General features: G+C 43.2%; 1 protein-coding gene across 4 annotated transcripts in view; it reads right to left on the bottom strand.

Moving 5' to 3' along the window:
- The window catches only part of CD36 (CD36 molecule), a 131,201-nt gene that overhangs the window by 11,938 nt on the left and 95,417 nt on the right, over nt 1–23,846 (bottom strand). Inside the window, exon 12 of one of the 4 annotated variants that reach the window (XM_033958737.1) lies at nt 16,861–17,025. The exons of 2 other annotated variants lie outside the window; for them this stretch is intronic. In XM_033958737.1, coding sequence (XP_033814628.1) covers nt 16,861–17,025 — 165 coding nt within the window. Of the gene's footprint in view, nt 1–16,860; nt 17,026–23,846 lie in introns of those variants that run through there. One more of the 4 variants, XM_033958738.1, reaches the window with a different exon arrangement.

Here is a 23,846-nt window from a genome sequence, read left to right as displayed (position 1 = left end):
AAGAACAATGTTAGGAAATTCTACTTTACGGAGAGGGTGGTGGATGCCTGGAATGCGCTCCCGAGAGAGGTGGTGGAGAGTAAAACTGTGACTGAGTTCAAAGAAGCGTGGGATGAACACAAAGAGTCTAGAATCAAAAAATAAGATTAAATATTGAACTAAGGCCAGTACTGGGCAGACTTGAACGGTTTGTGTCTGTATATGGCCTTTTGGTGGAGGATGGGCTGGGGAGTGCTTCAGTGGCTGGGAGGGTATAGATGGGCTGGAGTAAGTCTTAACAGAGATTTCGGCAGTTGGAACCCAAGCACAGTACCGGATAAAGCATTGGATTCTTGCCCAGAAATAGCTAAGAAGAAAAAATTAAAAAAATTTAAATTGAATCAGTTTGGGCAGACTGGATGGACCATTCGGGTCTTTATCTGCCGTCATCTACTATGTCACTATGTTACTATGTTACTATGTTATAGGGGATTCAAGACAAAGTTAGACAAGTTCCTGCTGAACAAGAACGTGTGCTGTTAGGGCTAGTCTCGGTTAGGGTGCTGGTCTTTGACCACAGGGCCGCCGCGTGAGCGGACTGCTGGGCATGATGGACCACTGGTCTGACCCAGCAGCGGCAATTCTTATGTTCTTATGACCCCTAGTCTTTGTAATTTTTGACGGAGCGAAAAATCAATCCACTTGTACCCGTTCTACTCCATTCAGGATTAAGTTCATGATTATATCTTGGTTTGGAATTGTAGGATTCAGGAGTCTGTCAAGTTCTAGATTACCAAGTGTTCTCCCATTCTGCCTTGACAACACACTTAACCTTTTGTCTATTAAATTCACATATACCTGAAGACCTCCAGATTGCTATACTGTATGTTCAAATTAATTATGCAGCTAAAGGGTTACTATACCACAGTACAGTGGTGCCTCACACAACGAACTTAATTCGTTCCAGGAGCAAGTTTGTTATGCGAAAAGTTCGTTATGTGAAACGCATTTTCCCATAACAATACATGTAAAAAAAAATAATTTGTTCTGTAGCATAAAATATGCTAAGATGACATAAAAAAAGATAAATTTACCTTGTTAGAGCTGTTAGCATGATATAGAGGGGATATATGTGAAGGGGAGGGGAGACAGGGGTTTTGTTGATCCTTGCTGTGTATTATAATCACCCCCCACATACTCCCCAGTACCTTTTTTAATTCCTCCCATCTTTCCCAGCCAGTGGCGTACAGGCCAGAAGCGCAGAGATCAGGAGCAATTCCTCTGCATGCCTGTGTGGGCCCATGCCGATCTCCGAATGGCTGCAGTTAGTTCTTGTGAGTCCCGCGAGAGCTGGCTGCAGTTAGTTCTTGTGAGTCCCGCGAGAGCTGACTGCAGCCATTCAGAGATCAGCGCAGGCCCAGGCGGCGGGGGGGAGGTTTAAAAATATGCGGAGGCGGCGGGGGGGAGGTTTAAAAATATGCGGAGGCGGCGGGGGGAGGTTTAAACATATGCGGTGGCGGCGGGGGGAGGTTTAAACATATGCGGTGGCGGCGGGGGGAGGTTTAAACATATGCGGTGGCGGCGGGGGGAGGTTTAAAAATATGCGGTGGCGGCGGGGGGAGGTTTAAAATATGTAGCGCCAGTTAAGCGATGCAGCTCGGGCGACTTCGTTGTGTGAAACGAAGTCCGTTGTACGGATCAAGACAAGAAGTTCGTTGTGCGCAGCGTTCGCTGTGCGAGGCGGCCGTTATGCGAGGCACCACTGTAGTTCTTTGCTTTTCTACAGAACTACAAATATAAGAGGGAGGTGCTGAGAGGTTCTCAGCTCAACCAAGAAGAGAATGACATGGATATGGTTCAATGATCTGAAACAAGGTCAAAATATAGAATTTCATTTCTGCAAATTGGCGCTTAATGAAATAAGATCACACTCTTTTCAGCTGCAGTGGCAAAATAATGCTCAGAATTTAGGAAGTTGGTTGCTTGGGCTGAGAACTATTTGGGTTTCTGCCAACTACTTGTAACCTGGATTGGTCACCGTTGGAGACAGGACCATTGGTCTGACCTAGTTTGGCTGTTCTTATGTAAGCCAAGTATCAGACATTCTACCCAAAACTGCATTGGCTTCCTGTCGAGGGAAGAGTTCTCTTCCAATTTGGATGCCTTGTCTACAAAGCTCTACATGGCCAACTGCTCAATTCTTGTTCTCGTCATTCCCATGTTTTTATCTACCCTTCAGTCAAAGGCTGTACTCAGAAAAGATTCATTACCAAGCCACTTCCAGGGATCCTGATCTGGGCCAAATGGTTAGAATATCAATATCATATATGCATTTTAGAAAGCTATTAAAAACCCATCTGTTCTCCAAATTCTTGTAATCCCTTCAAAGCAGCATACAGATGGGAAACTATTGTTAACTCGTTGATGCCATTATTCTATCTTTTGTAGCTCACTGAAAATGGTCAGCCCATCTCTTTTGTAAACCACATAGAACCAAAAGGCTTTTGCGGTATATAAATAAAAATTTATGTTATATTATCACTGCTGAGGTTGGCTCTTAGGCATTGGTGGAATGAGGCCTTATGACATCACAATCTCAGCTCTGGAATGTTGCTGAAAAGTTCTCAGCCCAACCAAGACGAGAATGACGTGGATATGGTTCAATCAATGATCTGAAACAAGGTCAAAACAGATCATTTAGTTTTTCCAAATTGGCACTTAACAAAATAAGATGACACTTTTCAGCTACAGAGACAAAATAATGCTCAGAATTTACAGTCGGTTGGTTGGGCTGAGAACTTTTCAGCACCCCCTCGTACAGTAAGAATAAACACTAGTATAGTCAGATGTAAGAATCCACAGAAAATAACATTTCTCAAGGACATAACTGATGTCCCTCTTGCAAGCTTTGTGGTAAATCTTGATTATAATCAGGAGATTAACATTCTCTTTCCAGTTCAATATTGTAAGAGAAATATTCAGAGTTCACAGGTTTCAAAAGGAGACAAACAATGGCCCCAGAGAAGTCTCTTCAGCTATTAGATTGTAAATCACCTAGATGTTTAAATCTTTCTGATAGTAGTAATAAAGCATTATTCCCAGGCAAAACACCCTTTTGTTTTAAAAGTGAAACCTCTAGAGTGCTGTTTTCCTCTTTACAAACTTTGAACCAGGTAAAGGCAAGTCAAATTTGAGGCAGCACCTTTATCTGGGTTAATCAGTGTTTACTCAGGTAATGGCTTTGGAAATTTATCTTAGAATTCCTTCAAAGACTGGTTTTATTTTCTAGACTCACTCCAAAGATCCATAGGTAAATAGCACATTATATGATACAAAGAGCGTGACATATTGTAAAAATCCTCCCTGCGGCAGTCAACACAGAACTGAGAAGAAATTACAAAAACTTTTCACAAGTTAATGGATCATATTTTTTTGCAAATACCATCAGAATATTTCATGCAATGAAAAATGGCCAAGTGATAAATTGCTGGCAGAAACCCAAATAGTAGCAACATTCCATGATATTGATCCCTAGGCAAGCAGTGGCTCCCCCCATGTCACCTTTCATGCCACAAGGTGCAAGGTCTAATCCCAGACATTTGTAGCAAGGAAAGGAGAGGTGCATTACACATATTAGAGGTCATAATGGAAGAGGAAGTAGCCATCACGGAGTGTGTGGTGCAAGGGTTAGAACTACAGCCTCAGCACCCTCAGGTTCTGGGTTCAAATTGCTCGCTGCTCCTTGTGACCCTGGGCAAGTCCCTTAATCCCCTCATTGCCCCAGGTACACTAGATAGAGTTTGAGCCCACCAGGACAGACAGGGAAATATGATAAAGTACCTGAATGTAAACCACTAAGGATATAAGTGGTATATAAATAATTAAATAAATAATGGAAATAAAATAAAAAATAATAGACATAGTTCACGGAGAACCATGACTGGGCTTCATGACAATTCTTATGTAATCTGCCTTGAACCGCAAGGTAATGACGGAATAGAAATCACTAATGTAATGTAATGTATACAGTAGATATACTGGGCTATAATCTGTTCAGGAAGACAGGGTAGGCAGAAAATTTCCTCCACCCAAAATGCACCCCCTCTCTCCACACAAACTATACCTCACTAGCCTGTGCATATATGAACATCAGATCAATAAGCACAAAAGCAAACCTTATAAAGGACTGGATAGTTAAAAAACAGTTAAGTTGCTTATTCCTAGCCGAAACCTGGCTAACCTTTGACTCGGATCCCAGCATCACAGAACTCTGCCTGAAGGGTTACAAAATAGAATTGGTCTGCAGAGAAAAAAAACGAGGAGGAGGTCTAGCCGTCATACTCAAAAACAACATCAACATAAAGACCCTAGACAAACACTCCACTCCCCATCTAGATCTCCTAGCCTGCCAATTATCCGACTATAACCTGCATTCTTTGTTACACAACACCAGGAAAATGGAATGCTAACAAACAAGCTCTCGAAGAATTCATTTACCAGAACTCCCTAACATCACCTTATAACCTACTCCTTGGAGACATAAACCTCCACCTAGAAGACCTCCAAACAAGTAGAAAATATATTTTCATACCTCAAAGCACGAACTACCAGATCCTCAACCCCCAACCCACACACGAAAAAGGCCACCAACTAGATGTCGCTGCATACATGTCCCAACACACTCACAATCCCGAAATCCACATCTCAAATGGGGCCTGGCACCCCTCCCTCTGGTCAGATCACTACAAATACACCTTTAACATCAATTGGGCTCAACGCAATAACAAGCAACCCCCTCCCAAAACCTCCTTCAAAACACGCCAAAAAATTGAACCCTCCACATTCTGGGACAAAGCAGACCCCGCAATCACCAATATAGCTCCCAACGAATTCATATCACAATGGCGTACTGTAAGCAAAATCATCCTGAATGAGCTAGCTCCTGAAAAATCAAAATTCAGAATCTGCAGACCGTCAGACAAATGGTTCGACACTGAACTTCTCCAACTAAAAAAGCTCTGCAGACAACTAGAAAGAGAATGGAAAAAAAAAGAGCCTAGAGCACACAAAAACAGCATGGAGAACTCAAATCAACCAATACAAGAACAAACTCAAGGAAAAACGGAAAGCCTACTACTCCAAAATGATAGGCACGGAAACCCTAGACACAAAAAAGCTATTCAGTCTAGTAAAGAATCTCACCGACACCAAACCTCACCTAGCTACACAAGGAAACCACCCACCGACAGCTATCCAACTAGCAGACCATTTCAAAAATAGGATCACCAAGATCAGAACTGCATTCAACAATACTCACACCCACCTCGACAAGATAACAACAAACCCTTCAACAGGAGAAGCCATCGCCGCAGACAGAAGCTGGACAGTCTTCCCCGTATTACATTGGTCGGATATGAATCGACTCTGCATAAAATACAGCCAAGCTTCTTGCAACCTAAATAACTGCCCCACCTACCTGTTATTAAACTCCTCCACCACATTCAGAGCCAACCTCATGCTATGGATTCAAACCAGATTAACAGAAGGTCAATTCCCTCAAGACCTTGGAGAGATCAAAATCACCCCAATCATGAAAGACCACAAAGGCCCAATAGATAACCCCTCCAACTACAGACCAATCGCTTCAATACCAATATACGTTAAAATAATAGAAGGTCTAGTTGCACAATACCTCACCAACTACCTGGAAGACCATAACCTACTTCACCCCTCACAATCAGGATTTCGAACCAACCACAGCACAGAAACACTACTTGTAACACTTGTAACCCACTTGCATCCCATGTACTGACAAAATATATCTTTACTGTAACCCACTTGTATCCCATGTACTGACAAAATATATCTTTACTGTAACCCACTTGTATCCCATGTACTGACAAAATATATCTTTACTGTAACCCACTTGCATCCCATGTACTGACAAAATGAATCTTTAATGTAAACCACTTGCATGTACTGACTAAACATATCTTTATTGTAAACCGTTTCTATCCCATGTACTGTCAAATGTATCTTTATTGTAAACCGCTTCGAACTTCACGGTATAGCGGTATATAAGAAATAAATTATTATTATTATTACTAGACACAGCTCGACAGAAAATTAGCAAAGGCAAAAAGATGATGCTAATCCAACTTGACCTCTCCGCAGCATTTGACCTGGTCGACCACTCCATACTGCTACAGATACTTGACGCCATTGGGATCTCAGGCAAGGTCTACAATTGGTTCCAAGGATTCCTCAAATCAAGAACCTAAAGGGTAAAGTCCAATAATATCAAATCAGAACCATGGTCCAACACATGCGGAGTTCCACAAGGATCATCTCTATCACCTATGCTCTTCAACCTCTTTATTTCCTCCCTTGGAGCCACTTTAGATAACTTAAATGTTACATCCTTCAGCTACACAGACGACATCACTATACTCCTCCCCTTCGACCCATCAGAGCTCACCTCTACAGCAAAACTGGAAATAACTCTAGATGCAGTGGAAAAATGGATGGTAGACCACAAACTGAAACTAAACTCAGATAAAACAAAATTCCTTCTGCTCGAAAAGGCCAAAACTCCCACCATTACAGAACTGAAAATTAAAAACACCAAATACCCAATACAGCCTGAACTCAAACTCCTAGGAGTAACGATAGACAGATGCTGCACAATGCAGTCCCAAATCAATAAAACATCCCAAAAAGCTTTTTTAATTATGAGAAGTCTACGTAAAATAAGAAAATTCTTTGACCCAGCACAATTCATGCTAATTGTCCAATCCCTAGTCTTAGGTCTACTGGACTATTGCAATTCCCTCTATCTACCTTGTCCTGCCAACATGATAAAACAATTTCAGACTATACAAAACACTGCCCTCAGACTGATCTACTCCCTGAGAAAAAGAAGATCATATTACAACTGCCTTCCTAGACTCTCACTGGCTACCTATGCAAGCACGAATTCAATTCAAATTCTACTGTCTATTATTCAAAGCATTAAACGGCTCTTGCCCCCCCCCCTATCTAAACAACTGCCTAAACCAGATCCTCACCTCAAGACAAAGAAGAACTCCGAACCCTTTTGCCTTCCCTCCACTCAAGGGCACTCAGTGCAAAAAGATGTTTGATAAACTTCTGGCGACGCAAGCAGCAAAACTTAACCACTCCATCTCCAACCTGTTGACGGCAATGGGCGACTTCAAAACTTTTCGAAAAGAAATCAAAACCCTACTTTTCAAAAAATTTATCCAGATATCTTAACCCAACCCTTCCCCCTCCTCCTAGATAGATTCTCCCCCAAAGCCTCCACTTAAATAATCTCTTCCTCCCCAAAACACCAACCAAGTATTCAGATCCCTGAAATGTAACGGAATCTTATTTGTACTCTAACTGTAATCTATTTGTTATATCACACAGTAACGTACAGTCAATTTAATATCCAATTTGCAAGTTCTTCCGGAATTAATCCAGCTACCTCTCCTCCCTTGTAACTGAAAAAAAAAAACCTAAAAACTGTTGTAACTTCACTGGAAATGTCCAGTTAGCTCTTTTGTAATCCGCCTTGAACTGCAAGGTATAGGCGGAATAGAAGTCCCTAATGTAATGTAATGTAATGTAATGTTATAGGTTTATTTATTTGTAGATCACCTATCAGTGGAGGCTATCTAAATGGTTTACATTCAGATACTCAAGCATTTTTCCCTAACTGTCTCTGTGTGCTCAAAATCTATCTAATGTACCTGGGGCAATGGGAAATTAAGTGACTTGCCCAAAGTCACAAGGAGTAAAACAGGGGTGCTGAGGTTGTAGCTCTACCACTTGGCCACTCCATCCTTAAATATCATTGCAGGATCTACAGGGTGAGTCAATTTACTTCCCTATGTCAAAAGAGTAACAAACAAACCATCGGAAACTTTCTACTTTAACTCATTTTTTGTTCTTTATATTGCGGCACAATGGCTTCTCAGTCATCAGCTATTCCTGTCTTTTGGGGTCATCGCCCCAAAAGCCATAGGGCATCTGCTCCTCGTCAATCCAAAAACATTGACATTTCTACTGCCTCCCCATCCTCTCTTAACTATACCAAAACTGATACACATTTGAAATTAGGTTTAATTAAGGTCAGAACTCTTAAAGGTAAATACCACCTCATAAAAGAAGTCATTCATTCTCATAACTTAAACATCCTTTGTATTACTGAATCTTGGTTAACAGAAGCTGAAGAATCGTACCTCTCCTTTTGCTGTCCACCTGGCTATTCTTACCTGTTCAATCACCGACATAGTCAGAAAGGAGGGGGATTAGCCATCATCTACTGTGAAAATATAGTTAGAACTGTTGATCACTCTTCTGGGAATTCCTTCAAGTCAAGCTCAATACCACTTACCACTCACTAAATGTTCTACTTTCAATCTTCCCTCGCTATCTTATATCGAACACCTTTTCCAGAAAGTTAATATAAAGGGATCACACTTAGAGGTCATTCCACCTCTCATCCTAAAAATATTTTTTTCTTGTTTTGGACCCCTTATACACACTCTTATCTTATACAGCCTTAAATCGGGATCTTCACCCATGAAAATGGAAAACTGCTACAGTCTACCGATAATTAAGGACTTCAAAGCTAACTTGCAAGACATATTGAACTACCGTCCTATTGCTAATATCCCATTCACAGCCAAATTAACAGAAAGAATAGTATTTGACCAACTATCAAGTCTGCAATTGTAGTGGGAGACTCAATCCTGAGAGAAGTGGACAGTCACATAGCAGGAGGGAGAGAGGACCGACTAGTGACATGTCTCCCGGGGGCGAGAACGAAGGACGTCATTGACAGAATAGAGAGAATCCTGGACGGAGCTGAAACAGAGGAGACAGCAGTGATAATACACGTTGGAACCAACGACATCAGCAGGAGGAGCTACAACAGGACTACACTAACTGAGCAGTTCAGGATCCTGGGGAGGAAACTGAAGCTGAGGACAAGGAGGATAGCCTTCTCGGAGATCCTGCCAGTACCGAGGGCAGATGCTAAGAGACAGACCGAGCTGCAAGCAGTAAACGGTTGGCTGAGGAGATGGTGCGAAGAGGAGGGTTTCCAATTTGTACGGAACTGGACAACTTTCTGGGGGAAGAACAAGCTCTACAGGAGGGACGGACTGCACCTGAGCACGGTTGGGACGAGGTTGCTGGCACGCAACGTCCAGAGCAGCATAGACTTGGCTTTAAACTGAGGAGAAGGGGAAAGCCGACAGTCGACCTGACCTCGACACATCGGACCAAAGTATCAAACAAGGATACTGAACCAGAAATTTGTAAAAGAGGGCTCGGGACTGAGAGGGAACTTTTGGGAAAAGGATACATGGATGCAATGCAGGGAGCCAATGCACAAACGAACCTAGCAAGCAGAATTAAGAGAGAGCAACAGGAGCCAGAGGGTCATCCAAACATGGGGGAGCAGGCTGAGGACAACATATACACACCGCAAGATGGGGATGAACACAACAAAGCTCCGGGGCTGGCAACCCATGAGGAGGTTGGCAGGGGCGCCAAACCACGAGGAAAACCAGCGGAAAAGGCAAACAACCAGGACTTAAATTGCCTATACACTAATGCTAGGAGCCTAAGAGCCAAAATGGGAGAACTAGAAGTCATAGCCAATACAAAGGACCTGGACATAATAGGAGTCACAGAAACGTGGTGGACTGACGACAACAAATGGGATGTGGCCATACCAGGGTACAAACTCTACAGGAGGGACAGGACACACAAGAAGGGTGGAGGAATAGCGCTTTATATAAAGGACTCCATACCTTCAACCAGGATAGAAACAACAGTAAGGGCAGACGACTTGGAATCACTATGGATTAAGCTACCTGGAGGAGCTGGAGCAGACATAAAATTGGGCCTGTACTATCGCCCACCTGGACAAACGGAAGCACTCGACCAGGACCTGGAGGCTGAGCTGAGGCAGATATGCAAAAGCGGAAGCGTGATGGTGATGGGAGACTTCAACTACCCTGGGATAGACTGGAGTATTGGACACTCAAACTGCACAAGGGAGACCAAATTCCTGGAAACCACGAGGGACTGTTTCATGGAACAGCTGGTCACGGAACCAACACGGGGGGATGCAACTCTCGACCTAATCCTCAATGGGCTAGGGGGACCTGCAAAGGAGGTGGCGGTGCTAGAACCCCTAGGAAACAGCGATCACAACATGATCCAGTGCAAGCTGGAAATTGGACCATCAAAGGTGAAAAGATCCACAGCGACAGCACTCAACTTCAAAAAAGGGAATTATGATGGCATGAGGAAACTGGTGGGAAAGAAACTCAATGGTAGCGAAAGGAAGATGGAGTCTGTAGAAAAAGCCTGGTCCCTACTCAAGGGCACGGTGCAAGAGGCACAGAACCTGTACATCCCCAGATTCAGGAAGGGGTGCAAAAAAAACCGAACAAAAAACCCAGCGTGGATAACAACTGCAGTGAAAAAGGCGATAAGTGACAAGAAAACATCGTTCAAAAAATGGAAAAAGGACCAAACAAAGGACAACCAAATGGAACACAAAGAACACCAAAGGAAGTGTCACCGTGTGGTTAAAAAAGCTAAAAGGGAATATGAGGAGAGACTGGCGGGGGAAGCAACAAACTTCAAATCGTTCTTCAGATATGTGAAGGGGAAGCAACCGGCAAGGGAAGAAGTGGGGCCATTGGATGATGGAGACAAAAAAGGAGTGGTAAAAGAGGAAAAAGAGATAGCAGACAGGTTAAATAAGTTCTTCACGTCAGTCTTCACGAGGGAGGATACATCCAATATTCCGGAACCGGAGGACATCGTAAATGGGGATCGGGATGAAAAGCTGGTCCAACTAGAGGTAAGCCAAGAGGATGTCCTCAGGCAGATAGACAGACTAAAGAGCGACAAATCGCCAGGTCCGGACGGCATTCACCCAAGGGTACTAAAGGAACTAAGGAACGTAATAGCAGAGCCACTTCGCCAAATATGTAACCTATCCTTAAAGACTGGAGAGATCCCGGAGGATTGGAAAATTGCAAATGTCACGCCCATCTTCAAGAAGGGTTCAAGGGGGGACCCAGGGAACTACAGGCCGGTGAGCTTGACCTCGGTCCCGGGAAAAATGATGGAAGCACTGATTAAGGACAGTATCTGTGAACACATAGAAAACAATGGACAGCTAAAGACGAGCCAGCACGGCTTCTGCAAGGGTAGGTCATGCCTCACAAACTTATTGTACTTCTTTGAGGGAGTAAATAGACAGGTGGATAAAGGAGAATCCATTGACATCATTTACCTTGACTTTCAAAAAGCCTTTGACAAGGTACCGCACGAAAGATTGCTTAAAAAACTGTGGAGACACGGGGTGCAAGGGGAGGTCCACCGATGGATCAAAAACTGGCTGGCAGACAGGAAACAGAGGGTTGGAGTGAAGGGCCATTACTCAGACTGGCATGGGGTCACGAGCGGAGTTCCGCAGGGGTCGGTGCTGGGACCGCTCCTGTTCAATATATTTATTAATGACCTGGAGGCGGGAACAAATTGCGAAGTTATTAAATTTGCGGATGACACCAAACTCTACCGCAGGGTTGAAACCATGGAAGACTGCGAAGATCTGCAAAGGGACCTAACGACGCTAGAAGAATGGGCCAAAAAATGGCAAATGAACTTTAATGTAGGGAAATGCAAGGTCATGCATGTAGGGAAAAAGAACCCGATGTTCAGCTACAAAATGGGAGGATCACTGCTAGGGGTAAGTAACCTTGAAAGAGACCTGGGAGTGATGGTGGACACGTCTTTAAAGGCGTCGGCACAGTGCGCCACAGCCTCAAGAAAAGCAAACAAAATGTTGGGTATCATTAAGAAGGGTATCACGACCAGGACAAAGGAGGTCATCCTGCCACTGTATCGTGCAATGGTGCGACCGCATCTGGAGTACTGTGTCCAATATTGGTCGCCGTACCTCAAAAAGGACATGGCGGTACTTGAGGGAGTCCAGAGAAGAGCAACTAAACTGATAAGAGGTATGGAAAACCTCTCATATACTGACAGACTGAAAAAGCTGGGGCTGTTCTCCCTGGAAAAGCGGAGACTTAGAGGAGACATGATAGAAACCTTCAAGATCCTGAAGGGTATAGAAAAAGTAGACAGGGACAGATTTTTCAGATTACGGGGAACCACAAGTACAAGGGGGCACTCGGAAAAATTAAAAGGAGACAGGTTTAAAACAAATGCCAGAAAGTTCTTTTTCACCCAGAGGGTGGTGGACACATGGAACGCGCTCCCGGAGGCTGTGATAGGCCGGAGCACGTTACAAGGCTTCAAAGAAGGTTTGGATAGGTTCCTAGAGGATAAAGGAATTGAAGGGTACAGATAAGAGTAGCGGTAGGTTATAGGGATAGTCTGGGACCATTGCTCAGGCAATGGGCCTGATGGGCCGCCGCGGGAGCGGACCGCTGGGCGAGATGGACCTCTGGTCTGCCTCAGCGGAGGCAACTTCTTATGTTCTTATGTTCTTATCAGATTTTGTTGAATCCACCAATGCTTTACACCCAAACCAAACAGGTTTTAGGAAATACCACTCGACAAAATACTCATTAATAGGCCTGACCACAAACATACTCTTATCATTTAGATCATCATAATTATGTTAATTCTCTTCTCTTTAGATTTCTCAGCATTTGACACCATCGATCATGTGGCTTTCATCTATAGATGTCTGTGATCAAATATTAGAATGGTTCTGATCTTTTCTCTCAAATCGCTCATCTAAGGTTATCTTTAATGACACCATCTCCAAGTCTTATGCTTTTAAATATGGAATACCCCACTACAGCTTAACATCTTGCTGTCACCCCTCTTAAGCCTCTGCCAGTTCATCAGCTTTACCACCTTTACCTATGCTGATGATATCCAGCTATTGCACCCCTTAAACCTGGAAAACAAAGAAGAAATACTTAAAATCAATAACATGCTTGAGAGTGTCAAACAATGGCTAAATTCCAATATGTTAACTTTAAAAATCCAAAAAGAAAAGCCTTACTTCTCCCATGGAGGAAAGGAATAAATCTAAGTGTCCCTTTTATCCTTAACAACATTCACCTCGAAATAGTAACTTCATTAAACATTCTCAGAGTCATCATTGATGATAAACTTTCCTACCACGAGTACATAAGTAGAATAGTTAAATCTTTTTTCTATAGGCTATGAATGATCCGTTCAATTTCTAAATTTCTGGAGTCAAAATCATTAAATTAATCAATTCACTCATTAATCATTGCAAAACTAGACTACTGTAATTCCCTACTAATAAGTATCACACAAAGAGAAAAAAGTTTCTTCAAATAATTCAGAATACTGCTGTCAAACTGATCCATAATGCCAAAAAATATGATCATGTAACACCCCTTCTAGTTAATTTTCACTGGCTTCCAATTAGCCATTGAATCACTTTCAAAATTTTACTTCTATCATTTAAAACCCTCTCATCAAATGAGCCACAATTTATTGATAATTTGCTCATCCCTTACAGTATTTCACGCTCGCTCACTTCAGTCAAATCAGAAACTTCTAACAGTCCCCTCCTTGAAAATCACTGGGACACGACAACAAGACATATAGCACTGGAATGCTATACCACAACATCTTAGAGAGGAAGTCAATCTCATCTATTTAAGGATGCTTTCAACCCTTAACCCGTTTTTGATTCTTACACGAAATTCCTTTTTTCTAATCAGATTCTCTTTTATTCTTCCCCGTACTTACATTACATTAATCTAATCTAATCTAATCCTTAGGTTTGTATACCGCATCATCTCCACGTTCGTAGAGCTCGACGTGATTTACAGTAGGAGAAATAGGAATGAACTACAACAGAGGGTTAGAGGTAGAAGTGTGAAGAAAATTTAGAGGACTTGGGATGCCAAGATATAAGAGTTTCCTTGATTCCTAAGTTGGAGGGAGACTTACATTTTTTGAGAAAAGCCAGGTACATTACATTACTGACTTCTATTCCGCCTGTACCTTGCAGTTCTAAGCGGATTACATCAAAAGATAACTGGACATTTCCAGGAAGAGGATTACAATTAATTGCGCTGGTAACTAATTAAATTATGAGTTGAGGTTACAAAGTGGGAAAATGAGGGGAGCGTCAGAAGGAGCTGGAAATATACGAGAAGGTTGCAGAGTGGATGCTGGTTACATTGTTGAGTCTTAGAGGGATATTACAGGTACTTCTTCCTACTCTTTCCTTTTTAACTCTTCTTCTTTTTTGATTCCCCGCCCTATCATTCTTTCCATATATGTTTCTCCTCTGAACTTTGAAATACTAAATTGTAGTTCTATCCCCTCTTCCCTTTTGTATTAGTTGGTCTGTACGTCCAATTGTCTACCCTATTTTTTAGTTAATTTTTAATTTGTAAATGTTTTATCAATTTTTAATTTTTGTATTTCGCTTAGTAAAACTAAATAAGCGATTCATCAAAGTTTAATAAAAACTTGAAACTGGTAATGAAAAATGTATTTATTTTGCTAAGGAATAGAAATGGTAAATAAAGGCCAAATGGCCCATCCAGTCTGCCCATTTGCAGCTTCCACTATCTCCTCCTCTTCCTAAGAGATCCTGTCCCACACTTTCTTGAATTCCGACACAGTCATTGCCACAACCTCTACCGGGAGACTATTCTACACATCCAGTGATATAGTAAGGGAGAGGGTGGAGCAGACCGCCCCGGGCACCATGTTGGTGGGGGTGCTAACACCTCCCAATCCCCCCCCCCCCACTATGCTTGTGCCCTCCTGCCTCACCTCTGAAATCACTTCCTGGTCACAAGGCCAGGAAGTGACGAAGAAAAAACAGAGCTGACATGAGCAGTTGGCTGAAGAAGCTGCTCGCCCTGACAAAGATTTAAAGAGATATGGGGAAAGGGAGGGCACAAGTGTGGCATGGGGGTGGGAAAGGAGCAGAGGGAACTACCACCCCGGGCGCTTCCTACTCGCACTATGCCAATGTAAAAAAAATATTTCCTTAGATTACACCTGAGCCTATCAGCTCTTAACTTTATCCCATGCCCTCTCATTCTGGAGATTCTTTTCAAATGAATCATACATACTTATGCCACGTAGGTATTTAAATATCTCTATTATATCTCCACTCTCCTGCCTTTCCTCCAGCATATACAGATTGAGATCTTGAAGTTTTCAAATTGCTTTTTCAAACTACGGCAGATAAGATCTATTGCCAAATTTCTCAATTCCTCCTCTTTAAAGATCTTAATCCATTCATTCATCATAGCAAAAATTGACTATTGTAATGCCCTATTTTTAAATATTACTCAAAAAGAAAAAAGGAGACTCCAAATTGTTCAGAATACGGCCATAAAACTAATTTATAACGCTAAAAAATTCGATCATGTATCCCCATTGTTAATAGACGCGCATTGGTTACCAATTAACCATAGGATCCTGTATAAACTGATGCTTTTAATCTTTAAGTCTCTTGCATTTAGTGAGCCGCAATTTATATCCAAATCACTTATCCCATATAAACCCCAAAGATCTCTGCGTTCTTCCGATCAAAATTTATTAACTGTGCCCTCTTTGAAAATCATTGGAACGAGAAGAGCAGATATGTTTACTGTTGCAGGTCCACAATGGTGGAATTCCCTTCCCCAGTATATTAGAATAGAACGTGACATTTCAGCATTTAAAAAGTTATTAAAAACTTACTTGTTTAGGGATGCTTTTGATCTCTAAACTTCTAAATTTTTCAATTCTATTTTAATTAATATTTATGAAGTGTGCTTTGAATAATTTTTACCCTACCTTTTGTACTTCCCTTTTTTTCTATACCCTAATTGTAACTCTACCCCCTTTCCTATCTCTCATGTTAGTCTTTATTGGATTTTATTGTTATTATGCTAAAGTTTTTTATTATTATGTACATCGCCTAGAAATTTGAAATAGGCGATTCATCAAAGTGTAATAAACTTGAAACTTGAAACTTTTATGATGAAGACCACCAACCATTTTAGTAGCTTTCCTTTGGACCAAATCCATCCTGTTAATATATTTTTGAAGGTGCAGTCTCCAAAATTGAACACAATATTCTAAATGAGGTCTCACCAGAATCTTATACAGGGTCATCAAAACCTTCTTTTTCCTATTGGCCATAACTCTCCATATGTACCCTAGCATCTTTATATCTTTCACCATCAATTTTTCAACCTGTTTGGCCACCTCAAGATCATCACATACTATCACACCCAAGTCCCGCTCATCTTTCATGCACAAAAGTTCTTCACCCCCTAAACTGTACCGTTCCCTTGGGTTTTGCAGCCAAAATGCATGACCTTGCGTTTCTTAGCATTACATTTTAGCTTCCAAATTTCAGACCATATTTCAAGCTTCGTTAGATCCTTTCTCATGTTTTATATCGCATCAAGATTTACAAAGACTAGAGATCACTTGATGAAATTATAGAGTAATACTTTTAAAACAAATAAGAGGAAATATTTTTCACTCAGACAATAGTTAAGCTCTGGAATGCATTGCCAGAGGATGTGGTAAGAGCAGTTAATGTAGCTAGTTTTAAGAAGGGTTTCGACAAGTTCCTGGAGGAAAAGTCCATTAACTGCTGTTGAGACAGACGTGGGAGAAGCCACTGCTTGCTCTGGATCAGTGGCATGGAATGCTGCTACTATTTGGGTTTTTGCCAGGTACTGTACTTGTGACTTGGATTGTTCTCTGTGAAGATGGGATACTGGACTAGATGGACCATTGGTATGATCCAGCAAGGCTATACTTATGTATAGCAATTTGGTCTTTCTGTTCATAAATTAGGATACTTACCTATTTTGATTTCCTTGAGCTGTAAATACAGAGTGCAATGGAACATGCTAGAAAGCCCACAATCCCCAGGCAGAGCAGAACCACCTGTACTATCATTAGTATGTTCATTGGTGTAGTCACTGTGGCTTTGAACATCTTTGCAGTGTCATCATCAACCACGGCAGTCTGTAATAAAAATTATCACCTGTATCACTTCTCATATAGTAAAGTCAAAACAATGAACTCTCTGCTGTCTAGAACCCTGAACCTTGCAAATAATCCTGAACTCTACTCTTTGCTGTGTCAGCATCGATTTCTCTCTGTTTCAGTTTTCCCATCTGTGATAAGATAATGATCATAAGGAGAAATGGTAAAACTAGAGGGCATAACTTGAGGTTACAGGAAGGAAGACTTAGGAGCAATGTTAGGAAATTCTTTTTCACGGAGAGGGTGATGGATGGCTGGAATGCCCTTCCGAGGGAGGTGGTGGAGAGGAAAACAGTGATTGAATTCAAAAAATTGTGGGATAAATACAAAGGATCTAAATGATATAAATTATGGGACAAACTTGTATAGTTTGTGTTCCATATGTGGTGGTTCAGTGTAGGATGGGCTGGGGAGGCATCAATGGGAACTCCACTAACTTGGAACATGAGGACGTTACTGGGCAGACTTTATGGTAGACATCCTGCAAACAGCGGGATGGTTGGATAGGCAGGAGTGAGTTTAGATGGCAACTTCAGTTGTTGGAACCTAGGACAATACCAGGTGGACTTTAGTCTATGGCCCACAAATATCAAAGAAGAGACAAGTTAATTTAATCATGAATTTTTAATGAGAATAACTAATGGACAGACTGGATGGATTGTTCAGGTCTTTATCTACCTTCATTTACTATGTTATGTTACTTTAACAGGTGTGTGAAACTCACAATGTGCAAGTTTTCATGCAATCCAGTGTTAGCATTTTAGTTAAAGAAATCCAAGTGTCGCATGGTAGGAGCTAAAATACTAATGTCCACAAAGGAGGAAAGAGGTCCAGTGATTGACATAAGAACATAAAAGTAGCCACAATGGTCCATCAAGCCCAGAATCCTGTTTCCACAGTGACCAAGCCAGGTCACAAACACTTGGCATAAACCCAAAGAGTAACAACATTCCGGAACCCCAAATAGTAGCAATATTTCATGCGGAATCCCCAAACATAGTAACATAGTAAATGACAGCAGATAAAGACCCGAATGGTCTATCCATTCTGACCAACCATAAATTAATCACTTAAATTTAAATGGTCCTTTTTCTTAGATATTTCTGGGCCAGAAACCCAGAGCCCTGCCCGGTAGTGTGCTTAGGTTCTTTCTACTGAAGTCTACGTCAAAGCTTACTCCAGCCCATTTTAACCATCCAAACCATCGAAGCCCTTCCCAGCCCGTCCTCAACTGAATGTCCATACATCGTGCAAGCCTGCCCAGTATTGGCCTTAGTTCCTTCAATATATACCCATACTACCAATCCCAGGGCAAACAGTGGCTTCCTCCATGTCTGTCTCAATAGGAAGGAAGATTGTGTGATCAAGCAGTAGCAGGAGCTGCAAGGATCATAAGGTGCACTAGGAGGTATACAACGAGTGAAAAAGAGGAAAAGAAGGATTATTAATGGGACCTCACCTAAAGTATTGTGCCCAATTCTGGCTGTTTTACCAAACTGCTCATAGAAACACAGGTAATCAAATACTCTGGTCTGGCTGGATGTTCAGTGACCATAAGAACATAAGATTTGCCGCTGCTGGATCAGACCAGTGGTCCATCATGCCCAGCAGTCCGCTCATGTGGCGGCCCTTAGGTCAAAGACCAGTGCCCTATTTGAGTCTAGCCTCACCTGCATATGTTCTGTTCCAGTAGGAACTTATCCAACCTTTCCTTGAATCCCTGAAGGGTGCTTTCCCCTATAATAGCCTCCGGAAGAGTGTTCCAGATTTCTACCACTCTCTGGGTGAAGAAGAACTTCCTTACATTTGTACGGAATCTTTTCCCTTTTAGCTTTAGCGAGTGTCCTCTCGTTCTCTTCACCTTGGAGAGGTTAAACAATCTCTCTTTCTCTACTAAGTCAATTCCCTTTAATATCTTCAATGTTTCGATCATGTCACCTCTCAGTCTCTTCTTTTCAAGGGAGAAGAGGCCCAGTTTCTCTACCCTCTCATTGTACGGCAACTCCCCCAGTCCCAGTCGCTCTTCTCTGGACCCTTTTGAGTAGTACTATGTTCTTTTTCATGTGTCGGACGCAGTATTCCAGGTGGGGGCGTACCATGGCCTGATATAACAGCATGAGATCGGCTATCGTGGTCGGGGACTCAATCCTGAGAGGAGTAGACAGTCATATAGCCGGAGGGAGAGAGGACAGACTGGTAACATGTCTCCCGGGGGCAAGAACAAAAGACATCATCAACAATATCGAGAGGATCCTGGAGGGAGCCGAGACGGAGGAGACAGCAGTAGTGATCCACATCGGAACCAACGACATCAGCAGGAGAAACTTCAACAGGACTACACTAACTGACCAGTTCAGGACCCTGGGGAGGAAACTGAGACTAAGGACAAGGAAGATAGCCTTCTCAGAGATCCTGCCAGTACCGAGAGCGGACACAAAGAGACAGAGCGAACTACAATCAATTAACTTTTGGCTGAGGAGATGGTGCAAGGAGGAGGGCTTCCACTTTGTTAGGAACTGGACTACCTTCTTGGGGAAGAACAAGCTCTACAGAAAAGATGGACTGCACCTTAGCACAGCTGGGACGAGGATGCTGGCACGCAACGTCCAGAACGTCATAGACTTGGCTTTAAACTGAGAAGAAGGGGAAAGCCGATAGTCGACCTGACCTCGACACATCGGACATCAGTACCTGACAAAGGTACTGAACTGGGACAGTGTAAAAGAGGACTCGGGTCTGAGGGTGTATGGGTTGAAAAAGGACCTAAAGACGCATTGCAGGGATCGAGGGCACAAATGGACCAGGTAAGCGGCACCAACACAGAACAACAGGAAACAGAGGGGCAAAGTCATTGTGAAAAAGAGCCCAGGACTGAGTGGGAACTAGGAGAGCAGGAGGCGCAGGGGAAACAGGCAGAGGACGTCACACACACACAACAGGAGGAGGACGAAGCTCAGGAGCTGGCAAACCATGAGGGAAACTACAGGAATACCAAAGCACAAGGGAAACAAAGAGAGAGGACAAAAACCTGGGTCTTAAACTGCCTATACACAAATGCTAGGAGCCTGAGGGCCAAAATGGGAGAACTGGAAATCACAGCCAGCAATAAGGACCTAGACATAATTGGAGTCACAGAAACGTGGTGGACCGAGGACAATCAATGGGATGTGGCCATACCAGGGTACAAACTATACAGGAAAGACAGGACACATAAAAAGGGTGGAGGAATAGCGCTGTACATAAAAGACTCCATACCATCAGCCAGGACTGAAACAACAGTACGGGCGGATGGCCTGGAATCACTATGGGTTAAGCTACAGGGAGGAGCAGGAGCAGACATTAAACTGGGTCTGTACTACCGCCCACCTGGACAACTGGAAGAAATCGACCAGGAGATGGAGGCTGAACTGAAGCAGGTATGCAGAAGCGGAAATGTGGTGGTGATGGGGGACTTCAACCATCCTGGGATAGACTGGAGTATTGGGCACTCAAACTGCGCAAGAGAGACAAAATTCATAGAAGTCACGAGGGACTGTTTCATGGAGCAGCTGGTCACGGAACCAACAAGGGGCGATGCCACTCTTGACCTAATCTTCAACGGACTAGGGGGGACAGCAAAGGAGGTGGCGGTATTACCCCCACTAGGTAACAGCGATCACAACATGATCCAGTGCAGGCTTGAAATTGGATCATCAAAGGGGAAAAGAACCACAACGACGGCACTCAACTTCAAAAAAGGAAATTATGATGCCATGAGAAAAATGGTGGGAAAGAAGCTCAAAGGCAACATAGGGAAGACGGAATCCGTAGAAAAAGCCTGGACCTTATTCAAGGAGACTGTGCACGAAGCACAAAGCATATGCATCCCCAAGTTTAGAAAAGGGTGCAAAAAAAATAGAACAAAAAACCCAGTGTGGATAACAAGTGCAGTGAAGAAGGCGATAAGCGACAAGAAAGCATCGTTCAGAAAATGGAAAAAAGACCAAACAGAGGAGAACCAAAAAGGGCACAAAGAACACCAGAAAGAGTGTCACCGAGTGATTAGAAAAGCAAAAAGAGAATACGAAGAGAGACTGGCAAAGGAAGCAACAAACTTCAAGTCGTTCTTCAGATACGTCAAGGGGAAGCAACCGGCGAGAGAAGAAGTGGGACCATTGGACGATGGAGACAGAAAGGGAGTTGTAAAAGAAGAGAAAGAGATAGCTGACAGATTAAATGAGTTCTTCACGTCAGTCTTCACGATGGAGAATATAACCACCATTCCAGAACCCGAGGAGATCGTAATAGGAGACCAAGACGATAAGCTGGTCTATTTAGAGGTAAGCCAAGAGGATGTACTCAAGCAGATTGACAGACTAAAGAGCGACAAATCGCCGGGTCCGGATGGCATTCACCCAAGGGTACTCAAGGAACTAAAAGACGTAATAGCAGAGCCACTTCGACAGATATGCAACCTATCCTTAAAAACCGGAGAGATCCCGGAGGATTGGAAAATAGCAAATGTCACGCCCATCTTCAAGAAGGGCGCAAGGGGGGACCCGGGAAACTACAGGCCGGTGAGCCTGACCTCAGTCCCGGGAAAGATGATGGAGGCACTGATTAAAGACAGCATCTGTGAACACATCGAAAAAAATGGGCAGCTAAAACCGAGTCAACATGGCTTCTGTAAGGGTAGGTCATGCCTCACAAACTTATTGTACTTCTTTGAGGGAGTGAACAGCCAGGTGGATAAAGGGGAATCTATAGACATCATTTACCTTGACTTCCAAAAAGCCTTCGACAAGGTGCCACACGAGAGACTGCTTAAAAAGATATGGAACCACGGGGTACAAGGGGAGGTCCACCGATGGATCAAAAACTGGCTGGCAAACAGGAAGCAGAGGGTTGGCGTAAAGGGCCACTACTCAGACTGGAAAGGGGTCACGAGCGGAGTTCCGCAGGGGTCGGTGCTGGGACCGCTCTTGTTCAATATCTACATAAATGACCTAGAGGCGGGAACTAAGTGTGAAGTCATTAAATTTGCAGATGACACCAAACTATACAGCAGGGCTCAAACCAAGGAAGACTGCGAGGATCTCCAAAAGGATCTAATGCAGCTGGAAAAGTGGGCCGAAAAGTGGCAGATGAGCTTCAACGTGGGGAAATGCAAGGTCATGCACGTGGGGAAAAAGAACCCGATGTTCACATACAAAATGGGGGGAATACCACTAGGGGTTAGTAACCTGGAGAGAGGCCTGGGAGTGATGGTAGACGCAACACTGAAGGCATCGGCGCAATGCGCCACAGCCTCTAGGAAAGCAAACAGAATGCTGGGTATCATTAAGAAGGGTATTACGACCAGGACGAAGGAAGTCATCATGCCGCTGTATCGTGCAATGGTACGGCCGCATCTGGAGTACTGTGTCCAGTACTGGTCGCCGTACCTCAAGAAAGACATGGCGGTACTTGAGGGAGTACAAAGAAGAGCAACCAAACTGATAAAGGGAATGGAAAATCTCCCATATACCGACAGATTGAAGCAGTTGGGACTTTTCTCCCTGGAAAAGCGAAGACTTAGAGGAGACATGATAGAAACCTTCAAGATCCTGAAGGGCATAGAAAAAATAGACAGGGGCAGATTTTTCAAATTAAGGGGCGCCACAAGTACAAGGGGGCACTCGGAGAAATTGAAAGGGGACAGGTTTAGAACAAACGCTAGGAAGTTCTTTTTCACTCAGAGGGTGGTGGATACATGGAACGCGCTTCCAGAGGCTGTTGTAGACAAGAAAACATTAAATGGTTTCAAAGAAGGTTTGGATAGATTCCTAGAAGAAAAAGGGATTGGGGGGTATAGATAGGTATAGACCATTGCTCAGGCAATGGGCCTGATGGGCCGCCACGGGTGCGGACCGCTGAGCAGGATGGACCTATGGTCTGCCTCAGCGGAGGCAACTTCTTATGTTCTTATGTTCTTATAACCTTTTCAGATCTGTTCATAATCCCCTTCTTAATCATTCCCAGCATTCTGTTCGCCCTTTTTGCCGCCGCCACACATTGCGCAGACATTTTCATTGACTTGTCTACAAGTACTCCCAAGTCTCTTTCCTGGGGGCTCTCTCCGAGTATAGCACCGGACATCCTGTATTCATGCATATGATTTTTGTTACCGACATGCATCACCTTGCACTTATCCACGTTGAACCTCATTTGCCATTTCACAGCCCATTCCTCAAGTGTATTTATGTCTCTTTGTAGGTCTTCACAATCCTTCTGTGCCCTCACTCACAACTCTGAATAACTTTGTATCATCCGCAAATTTAAACACCTATTATAGGATATTTGGGTTATTACAGACATTGGGCCAGTGGGAAGCAACCTGCATAAATGCTGTGATCAGCGCTGAGCCCACATAATGCTGGGCCATTTCCAGAGACCAGCAATATCTATGGAGCAAGACCTGCATACTTTAGAAAGTTGGTCCTCGATCTGGCAGCTGGGCTTCAACGCCAAGAAATGTAAGGTCATGCATCTCGGTAACGGAAATCCTTGCAGAACTTACACCCTGAATGGAGAAACTTTAACCAGGACTACGGCAGAACGAGACTTAGGAGTAATCATCAGTGCTGACATGAAAGCAGCCACTCAAGTGGATAAGGCTTCATCTAAAGCACAGCAGATGATAGGTTGTATCAAGAGAAGCTTCGTCAACAGGAAGCCTGAAGTCATGATGCCATTGTACAGAGCCATGGTGAGACCTCATCTGGAATACTGTGTGCAATTCTGGAGGCCACATTACTGTAAGGATGTGCTTAGAATGGAAT

Source organism: Geotrypetes seraphini, chromosome 9, assembly GCF_902459505.1.
Source record: "Geotrypetes seraphini chromosome 9, aGeoSer1.1, whole genome shotgun sequence".
Classification (NCBI taxonomy): Eukaryota; Metazoa; Chordata; class Amphibia; order Gymnophiona; family Dermophiidae; genus Geotrypetes; species Geotrypetes seraphini.
This window is presented reverse-complemented; position numbering and strand designations above follow the sequence as displayed.